Source organism: Hibiscus syriacus, unplaced genomic scaffold (genome assembly GCF_006381635.1).
Source record: "Hibiscus syriacus cultivar Baekdansim isolate YM2019G1 unplaced genomic scaffold, ASM638163v2 tig00116972_pilon, whole genome shotgun sequence".
In the NCBI taxonomy this organism is placed as follows: Eukaryota; Viridiplantae; Streptophyta; class Magnoliopsida; order Malvales; family Malvaceae; genus Hibiscus; species Hibiscus syriacus.
This window is the reverse complement of record NW_024063496.1, coordinates 20,165-31,195: the sequence shown is the minus strand read 5'-3', so window position 1 is coordinate 31,195 and position 11,031 is coordinate 20,165. Positions and strand designations below refer to the sequence as shown.

Sequence of the window (11,031 nt, the reverse complement as noted above, 5' to 3'; positions counted from 1 at the left end):
TGCTTTTACAAATTATTTTATAACTCGACAAATTTTAATTTTTGCATAAAATTACACAATACAGTTATATCTGCCAATTACCACTTGATAATTTCTGATGCGTTTTTGACTCTTTCAAAATCTTAAACGTATAGTATAATCTAGTAAAACTTTGAGAGTAAATAATTTAAAATATAAATAATTTAATAAAAATTTTATAACTTGTAATTATTTTTCAAAATCATATGTAGTGCATGTGTCACGTTTTTTTGCAAAATATTTTAATAAAGAAATAAAAAATTTACGTTTCTACACAAATATCACCCTAACATAAATTAATTACTTGTTAGACATTATTTCATAAAATTTTACGAATATAGCAAGTAATTAATTTGTATAAAACGCCAATTTTTTTTTGTATTAAATATTAAAGACGTCGGGATTTCTAAGGGAATTCATTCTAAGACGTCGAAATTTCTAACTGATTTTCAAATGGTAGTTTGCATGAAAAAATTCCCCTTAAAGACGTCTAGATATCCTATGCAGCTATATAACAATGTAGAAAACACTCTAAATGAGAAATTAATCTTGAAAAATAAACTTTCCTATCCACATTATCTGCACTTTTGCCATCTATAAACCAATTTCCTGCTGTTCCTGCTTTACACTCTTTATTCAAATTCAGCTCTTTGCTCTCCATATTTCTTAAACCCAGAAAAAAAAACATTTTTTATTTTTTCCAATAAATATCCCACAAACCAACAATCTCCCAGGAAAACTTTTTTTTCTTTCTAAATTAGAATATCAGAAAAAAGGATAAGTACTAGAGGAACCCCAGTATAACCCTCTTCTCTACAACAACCCGAATTGGAGCCAAAATTGGGTTAGGGTTTCCAATTTCCAGAGACCAAATTCATATTGAGCTTGTCGCTAGTCAAAGCTACTGTATTTCTCCCTTTTTTTATTGAACCCCTTTGCATAAACGGCAAGCAAAAGCTCAAGTGGAACAAATCGGACGGTCGGGTGATGACGATGGCGATAGCTATCAATGGCTCACCTTTAAGCTCACCAAGGATCCTATATACGTCCACATAAAGCCGAAGAGGAAGGGGCGAAGGAGATGGCTTCTGAATTATGTATGGTTTTGCTTTTATCATTATTGTAGTCTGAACGCAAAGAAAAGCAGCTCTCTCGTGCACACTACGCACCGCCTACCTTTTATGCCTTTGTTCTTTTATTGTATTAATACTTTTATTCAAACCTTCTTTACTTTGGTTCCCCGACCGGCGTTAGCATTGTTCTGTGAATTGTCATAAATTTGACATATAATTCAGACCAAGAAAGTCGCCGCTCTTCCCATTTGTCAACGTAATTACTTTCAAAATCTCAAACACTTTCCACTTTTGTTTACTTGTTTTTTTATATAATCATAAATGCACTCATTCTAATCACCAGATCTTGAATCTCCACCTTGGTTCTTCTTCTTGTTGTTTTGGTCTTTGACCAGACATGGATATGTCTATGGTAATGATGATTATAACTCTTGTCTTTCTGACAGCTACTCCAGTTTACAAAATGGCGGTGAATGCAGAGTCCAATAACGTTGGCGATGGGTTGACGCTACAGATGGTGAGAGATTCGTTGATAAGACAAGAGGACACCATTGTTTTCAGTCTGATAGAGCGAGCTAGGTTCCCTTTAAATTCTCCGGCCTACGATCCTTCCTACGGTTCGATTCCTGGGTTTAGCGGCTCTTTGGTTGAGCTCTTCGTTAAACAAACAGAAGCCGTCCAAGCTAAGGTACCCCTCTCTTTCTTATCTCACTATGTCAGTTTGGTCTTTAATTTCATTTTTTGGGTTAAATGCATTATACATCCCCAAATTATAATTCGGATTCTAAATTAGTTCCCTAACTTTATAGTATTTTAATTGAACCTTAACTTAGTCATTAAATGTAATAGTAAATTGCCTTTTTGCAATTGATTCATGTACTTTGACATTAAGTGGCATGCAAACTAAGTTTGAATGTGTTGCAGGTTGGAAGATTTGAGAATCCCGAAGAACATCCATTCTTCCCAGATAATCTACCACCTTCACTGGTGCCACATTATAAGTTCCCTGAGGTATAATTTAGTCCTTTAAACTGGCTAAACTATATGTGTTTCTCTTCTCGATTTTCCAAGAATTGGAAACCGATTCAATTATATTATGAACTAATAACTTAAACACGACAGGTTTTAAATCCTGCAGCAATGTCAATTAACATAAATAAGGCCATATGGGACATTTATTTCAACAAACTGCTTCCATTGTTTGTTGCTCCGGGTGATGACGGGAACTATGCTTCGACAGCTGCTCGTGATCTCGAGTGTTTGCAGGTATTTAACGATACCTTTGTGAACCCATTCTTATTGTATCTACGGTATGATATGAAGTTAGAAAGATGTTTCTAAAGTACATGGCTAATCCTTTAGGCCCTCTCTAGAAGGATTCACTATGGAAAACTTGTAGCTGAAGTTAAATTCAGAGACGAACAGAAAGATTACGAACCGCCAATTCGTGCTCGGTATTTTAGTTTCATGGTGCTCCTATTATGCATATAAACTGTGAAGTTAGTATTGTGTTATTGACAATGAACATTGTGTAATTTGGATGTTGTTATTTCAGGATAGAGATACTCTGGTATCTTTATTGACGTTTGCGGATGTCGAAGAAGCAGTAAAGAAGAGGGTGGCGAAAAAGGCGATGACATTTGGTCAGGAAGTGAAACTTGGTGAGGATGAAGACAAGGGAAAGTACAAGGTTGATCCAGTTGTTCTTTCTGGTCTCTATGGAGATTGGGTGATTCCGCTAACAAAGGAAGTTGAAATCGAATACCTCCTCCATCGCCTTGACTGAAACCTTCGTCATATCCATTCTCGATATTTTCTTCTGAATAAGTCATCGATGTGTCACAAACCTGCTTCGTGATTAATAAGTTTGTATCATGGAAAGTTGGAAACTGAGTTGACTTTTCATATTTTAAATCTTTTAGTTCAACTATAGAATATGGTTTATTCATGGTGAAAATGCGAAGAAATCAAAAAGAAAAATAAAATATTTATAAAAAATGAGTAATATATTTAATTATGCTTTTAAATTTTTTTGGGATAAAATACAACAAATGGAATCTGTGTACAAGCCACTGATTTCACAGTTTCGAACTAGGTTGCTCCAATGAGTATTAATTAGAATAAGCATGATCGTTGTCCGTCTCCTCGACTGGAACTGCATAGGGTGAGTTCCAATTTTCATTGAAGATTTATTGAAGCTGTGAAACAATGACATGGCTATATGTCTCGAAGCTAACTTCGGCTGTTGTATAGAAATAATCACAAACAAGAACATCGGTACCAATGTGGGCATGCACATAGCTAACTACGGACACTACAACAAATTTTCTTATTAGTGGTATCTAGATTATTGTCACTAAAACTTCAATTTATGTCACTAGATGTATTTTGTGACGTAAAAGTCAATGTCACGACGATCATCAACCTAAGTTTGTCACTAAATGTCAAAAGTGACGATGTATATGTTATCGTCATCTATTATTAAATATATAGTGACGCTAATGGATAACGTCACAGTTTAATTTGCATTCAGTGACAATTACTTTTGTCACCAAATGGTGTACATTTTCGTCATTAATAAATCATATTGTCACCAATAACACAATAATTTCATTGTATACGTGACGGAAAGAAAATTGTCACATTGTTAAAAATAAAATTAGCTGACGTTTATTCTCATATGTAATGGGGTAAGGGGGAGGGAAGGAAGATAGTAGGCTGCCCCCAACACCAGGTTGAGAACAGCTTCCGTGGGAGACCTCCAAATTATAAAATTGTCACATTGTTAGTAACGTAGTATTTCATCACCTAATAGTTGCATGGATGGCATTTATATATAATGTCACTATATAATTAATATTCAATGACAACTAATTATGTCACTAAATTATGTAAAATTTCGTTATTGATGATTTATATCGTCACGGATAATACATTAAAATCAACCTATATGTGACGAAAGAGATATTGTCAAATTTTTAGTGGCATAATATAAATGTTACCTAATAATATTATGAATGACGTTTATGCATAACGTCACTTTATAGTTTATATTCTATGACAGTTGGTTACGTCACTAAATTAAATAAGATTTCGTTATTGATAATTTATATTGTCAAAAATAATGTATTAAAATCAACTTATATGTGACGAAAGAGATATTGTCACATTTTTAGTGACATAATATACCGTTACCTAATAATATTATGAATGATGATTATGCATAACGTCACCATATATAATGTCACCATTATAGTGGCAAAACTAAAAATTATCACCATATATAATGTCACCAATATCGTTTTGTTTCGAAGTATGTGGGCAAGAATGTTGAAAAATAATATCATGATGATTAAAATAAGCATCTAACGTTTTAAATTCAGTCCCAAAATCTGTTTGCACTATTTTAAATTTACAATTAAACTGTCGTTCAACCATCGCATGAAAAGAAATAACAACATTACGAGCATCAGACTTTCGAGCTAAAAAATATATCCAAGTAAACCTAGTACATGCATCTACAAAGCTAATATAATAGCTAGCATTGTTAGACATTAAAGGAGCAGGTCCTTACAAATCCATTTGCACAAGTTGTGAAGGTTGATCACAAAGAGAGATTTTTGAAACAGAAGTTTGTGACTCTTGCCTAACTTGCAAGCATCACAACAAAAATTTATTATCAACAAAGATATTACATTGTTTCAATCACTTCTCTAAAACACGAACAGAAGGATGCCTTAGTCTCTTATGCCATAACTCAACAGTAACACCAACAATAGCACATGAATCTTGAATTAAAATATCAGTAGGATACCTAACATCACTAGAAGTATGCAAAGAATCTACAGAACTTAGTAAGCATAACACTATTAGAGTCAACAACAACACAACCAGAAGCAATCTCACCATCCCTAGAACCAACAAGCTTATCTACACAACCAGCAGAGGACAACTCATACAAGCCCTCACTTTCCAAACCGTGAAGAATGACCCGTCGAGTTTCCAAATCCTTCAATTTTGAAACAGACAATAAATTCTTTTTAATAGTATAACATGTAATAGATTATTTAAAACCAACGATCTAGACTGAGAATTCAAACTGCTTTCCCAATCTTGGAGATGGGAACAACCATACCATTAGCCACAGAAACCTTACCTGCCCCAAGATAAGGAATAGAACAAAGAAAGTTACCAGCATCAGGAGTAAGATGGGTAGTCGCTCTAGAATCCGGATACCAGGCAGTATCCCCATAACCAAAGACACCAAAAACTCCATCTACAATTGTCACAACGTTAACATCATGATAATCGGAGTTCGCACAAGGAACAAACTCATCATTGTGAGATTCATCATTAAACTCATCAGCAACAGAACAAAAATTCAAAGAAATATTTGACACAGCAAAACCATCAAACGATTGATCAAATCAAAAATAACTCTGGCTCGCAAGATGACCAATCTTGCCGCAAATCTAACATTGGACCCGAGGTCGACTATAACCACGGCCTCCACGTCCACGAAAGACAGCCCAACTACCTTGAAACGTTCCTTGTTGCCTAAAACCGTGCCCCTGAAGCCTTTGATGATCCTGAAAAGGTTTCTGAGAGAACGTCGGATTTCCACTAGACGAAACCCCATAAACACTACCACCGTGACCTCCAAGAACATCATATGCGTCGTTTGACATTGCGGAAGCAAAATCAGCACCGTTGTACATCGCAGAAGCATAGTTAGGGTAACCCCTTAAAAATCTTGACTCATTGAAGCATTAGTTGGGCCAAAAAATATCAGCTCACTACGAGCTGAATTCTGAACCAAATTAGCCAAAGCACTTTGGCTCAAAAACTCGAGATGTCTCGCCTCAGTATCAAGGAACACATTATAAACACCATCAATCTTGTACGACTGTTGGCTTGAGGTGATAACAACCACCACCGATTCATACTCCGGTGGCAAACCCATAAAGTATAGTAGAAATATTCATGGTCTCTGTTAGAGGATTACCAGAAGCAACAAGACTATCACAAATAGATTGAATTTGAGCAAGATATTTGTAACACCCCCAACCCGTATCCGACCCGGATACGAGTCCGAAGTGTCACATTGACTTTTCAAACATTTATTCGTATAAAATAGTGAGTAATTTAAAAACTTTGATAACATTTAAATTATTTCAAAACGTTTACCACAGATATCAGAGTTCATACCATTTATATATTTAGACTACATGCCAACTACACTCTGTAAACAATACATATATTTTCTGATCTGACATTTGGGAAGGAGAACTGACCTGTCTTGCTCCACATTACTCTTTATTCTTCTCGAAACCTACGTGTGAAACAATCACACGCTAAGTCGTTGACTTAGTGAGGCAATAATTAAACATATAATAATAATTCATGAACGTGCATTCATACCATTGAATCATGACATTTCAATATGCATGTATCTATTGCACGATAACAATATATATAATCATATCATACACACACGCAACATATCTTCTTGTATTACTTTCACTTTTCGTTTGTCTTCCAATTGCATTGCCCATGTATATTATTATCTTTATCAACATCATTATAATTCAAGCAACACATGACATATCACCATAAGTATATACTTCACATATATCTTATACATTACATTCAATGTTATCTCTTATTAGCCCATGTGCACCTGTGAGAACTGTAGATATGTGAGTCTATTGAGGTTGTGCACCACTATGCTGTCACCACAGCTCATATAAATGTCCCGAAGGACCTATCCAGAGGTCACCAAGACCCCGGTAACTGTCCAGAGGTCATAAAGATCCTCGGTAACTGTCCAGAGGTCATAAAGATCCTCGGTAACTGTCCAGAGGTCATAAAGATCCTCGGTAAACTGTCCAGAGGTCATAAAGATCCTCGGTAAACTGTCCATATGTCTCGAAAGACATAGGTAAACCCTCGACTCTTGGCATGCCAACTATACCTATAGCTCTCGTATCATATAACATGGGCATTATATTCATATCACTTCACATATTCACATGTACATTTCACTTTTCGTATGATTTCATAATCATCTATCACGTAGCTTATAACACTTCTCTTGTGTTCATCTGGCATGTAACTCATTGTCATCTCTTATTCTCATATGATTCTCATACACTAAGTATATCACATAGCACATAGTATAACCTATAAACTTATACAGTTATCCATATACATACTTTCATATACTTCGAATAACAATGCCCTATAACTTCTCACAGTTTTACCTAATCACTTATTTCACATTCATTATATTCTAGTTTCATATATTACTTAATTCCATTTCACATAGCTTGTTACCTATAAAATATTTTCTCATAACTTATCATCACATAGTTCCCATAACATTTTCCTATAGATTCATAAGTCTTTACCATATGACTCATGTAATTTATATCCTTTCTCTTGTTATCATATAAATCATTGCTATTTTACATAATTCACTTACACGTAGAACATTTCCATGTGATTCACATTCACATGTGCATATAATCGCGTAGTTTACTTTCATGTAATACATGTCACTTTTCATATGAATTCATATTCATATATCACATAGCTTATACTTTGTTCTTATGTCTTCTCATAGACATATATTATTTCTCACGTAGTCACATAGATTCATATCATATTACCTATATTATTTCTCATGTATTCATGTAAACATGCATGTCTTATTTTGTTCACATATGTTCATATATACATCATATAATCCCTTCCTAAAGTTCACACTCTAATTTCCCATATGGCATATCACATAAATCACATAGCACATCTAAGCACATATCATTTCATATAATCAAGTATACATACCTTTTCTGTCATTCACATCATTATAATCAATAATCCATACACAACAAATATTGAAAATAGACTTATCACAAGTCCAATTCCTTATAATCCTATAAACTAAAATGCACTCACCTGGCCTCACTAGTCAATATCGATCTGTTATCTTCCTTGATCGATCTTACTTGCCAAACATTTCGGAATTGCTTTATGCGTAGAATCTACATACATGTACATTTTGAGGCAATCATTAGATACCTACACCTTGTAATTGGATACTAGCAACTTAAACGAACTTATTAAACCAATATTCGCATTTTCCTTTAGGGGGAATCGGTTCCCTCCTGTGGGGTATCGGTTCCCCTCTGGCATTCTGGAAATGTTGTTCGTTTGAAGGGGTATCGGTTCCCCTTGAATGGGTACCGATTCCCCTTGCCCAGAAATCATATTTTAGCCCGAAAATTACTTCATTTTCTCTCAAACACTTCATATATCATCCCCTTTTCATTCTTAACTCTAGTACACATACTTAAACCAATCTATATTCATTTATTTCATCTTAAACCTCAAAATCCTATCTTCCATATGAGATTCAAGAATCATACCAAATTTTCAATGTGTTCTAATTCCAATTCTATCACTCCAAATCTCTTAATTAGATTGATGACAAGTCAAATTCATCCATAAAACTTCAACAACCATACCATATCAAAATTTCATCTTAAAACTCATATTACAAATTCCTTCTTAATTCCTTTATCTTATTGTTTAAATCCCAAATAAGCTTTCCTTAAGCTTATTTAATACCCAAAGAATCAAAACTAATTTATAAATTCAAGAATTAAGAAGCTGAAATTAACTCACCTTTATGAAGTAACCAACGGGAAGAAGAAGGAAGAAGAAAGTAGCTTTCCAGATACTTCCTCACCCATCAGCTTATCTCTTTAAATAAGAGATAATTATCTTTTACATAAAAAATACCATAACACCCTTTCAATTCTTCCATAATTACCATTTAATCCACTATCAAAATATTACACTTTAAATCCCTAAACTTTTCAATTTTACCTAAATTGATCACCAAATTCTGAAACTTTTCAATTTAATCACTAACCCGGTATTGCGGATGTTACAATATTCCTTTCATACTCTGATCCCTCTTGCGAAGTGTCTTCAAAGAACAATGAAGATGCATGATCTTAGTAGAAGAAACCAGGGTATCAAATATCGTTCGCGGTCACGTTTTCGATCGCGTCGCGTTTTCGCAGTTGCGGACATAACAGATGCCATCGCGTTTAATGCGGGTGTCTCGATCGTAAATTTTTTTAAATTTTGCACAACTTACCTTAAAGCATAATAAAAATAATTATAATTATGAGAAATCATTTTTAATTATTTTTAAAATGTTTTCTAAGCTAAATTGACATATATATAATATAGTTTAACCAAATAGAAAACTTTAAAAATCCAATGATAAACCAACATTAAAGAATGATAAACCAAATACAAGAGCTAGCTGTTGGAAACTTGGAATGTATGGACAACTGGATCGTTTAGAGGGGAATGTTAAATTATCTCTCAGCCGGACTAAACCGATATTAAAGAATGATAAATACAAAATGGGTGTAGGAAGATTACAAGGCTCACCCTACACTCACTTGGTCACTCCATCTTATGATTATTTTGCTGAAATGGGTATGGATAATTGCATTATTTAATAAGGTTGTTAGATTATCTTATTTTTTAACATTAACTGACATAATTTCATGACGTCTTTTAAAACCGTCATATAAAAAAGAGAGATAAAAACAAATTACAAAATTGATTTCGTCATGCTAAAACTATTTTTTTGACAATAATAAAATGTCACATTTAATGTCTTATAAAATATGACAAATTAAATTGTCACGAATAAAATTTATTAGTGACAAATGTGCAACGCCACTAATTCAAATTCAATCGTCATTATAATAAATCGTCACTAATACATGTTTTTCATTGGAGAAGATTTTATAACATCATTATTTTATCTAAATGTCATTAAAAGGTTTCCCACCAAAGAATTTGGTTGGAAGATTTTGACGCCAAACTTATAGTGACAAAAATCAATGACTATTTTTAAAATTATCATAAAAGATATACCATTAATCAATAAATAAGACGAAAATAAAAAAGTCATATTAGAGTATGTTTTATGACGATATATGTAACGTCATATAGAAATTTTGTCATAAATTGATAAATTTGTTGTAGTGGTACTTTTCACCGACCCGCCTCGAACTTATACACTATATAACCCGTTCCGCCCCACTTTGAACCCCAAAATTTCAAAAAACTCTATCTTTGTAAGATTGGATCGGATCGAGACTCGTCGAATTCGGGTATTTTGACCATCCTTAGATCTAACAGGTCTCGTGAAGAGATTCTACAGAATACGTGGCAGTTTCTAAAATGGATAAATCGATATCTTGTTATCTTTTCTTATCTTAGAGTTGTAAAAGAAGTGAAGAACCCTTTCAACCACCAAAGATTTTGTCCCTCGTTTACTTGCAAAGAATGGTTGTTAATGTTATACAAAAGGTAAAAGGAGAGTTTTTCCTCCTAAAAATTCATTAATATAATAATAATAATAATAATAATAATAATAATAATAATAAATTGATAAAGATTTAGTGAAGATTCATGTGAAGGTGTTTGAAATTTATTTGAATGTTTAATTAAATTATATTCTAAAGTCCAATATGAATGAAATATGAATGAGACACTATTAATAGAGTAATATTTTGTGGCTTTGGTAACTGAATAGCGAGGGAAAGTAAAAGTAAAACTTAAATAACCTACTTCGTTTGGTTCATGTCAAGGTGTTGGGACACATGTTATGCAAAGTCAAATCCATAGGACAAGCAAGAAAAGAAATAGAGTAATATTTATATATTTATATGATGTCGTGTTGCCCATCCGTTAGTTAGCCCAACCAAGCGTTGTTTGTACTTTGTATGCAAGCAAAGCAACCTGAGTCCCAGGAAGCAAAAACATTAGCCATTTATGTTTCTGCCTTATTTGCTGACCAGCCTCCCCTCCCATGTCCAAATATCCGTCCTTTCTCTGTCTTAAA

The 11,031-nt window shown here is 33.6% G+C and overlaps 1 protein-coding gene across 4 annotated transcripts; it reads left to right on the top strand.

Annotated features, from left to right (window-relative positions):
* Positions 1-616: 616 nt before the first annotated feature.
* Positions 617-2,979, top strand: LOC120192187 (chorismate mutase 2-like). 4 transcript variants are annotated; one of them, XM_039195015.1, is made up of 6 exons: positions 617-1,115; positions 1,538-1,779; positions 2,016-2,102; positions 2,214-2,357; positions 2,454-2,542; positions 2,643-2,975. In XM_039195015.1, exons 1-6 carry the CDS (start codon positions 1,100-1,102, stop codon positions 2,875-2,877), a joined length of 813 nt encoding a protein of 270 aa, XP_039050946.1. In that variant the 5' UTR covers positions 617-1,099; the 3' UTR covers positions 2,878-2,975. The 4 variants fall into 4 exon arrangements, with proteins under 4 accessions (XP_039050946.1, XP_039050947.1, XP_039050945.1 ...); XM_039195016.1 differs by lacking the exon at positions 617-1,115 and adding an exon at positions 1,154-1,347; XM_039195014.1 differs by lacking the exon at positions 617-1,115 and having other exon boundaries at positions 1,390-1,779; positions 2,454-2,545; positions 2,646-2,979.
* The last annotated feature ends 8,052 nt before the right edge of the window (positions 2,980-11,031 follow it).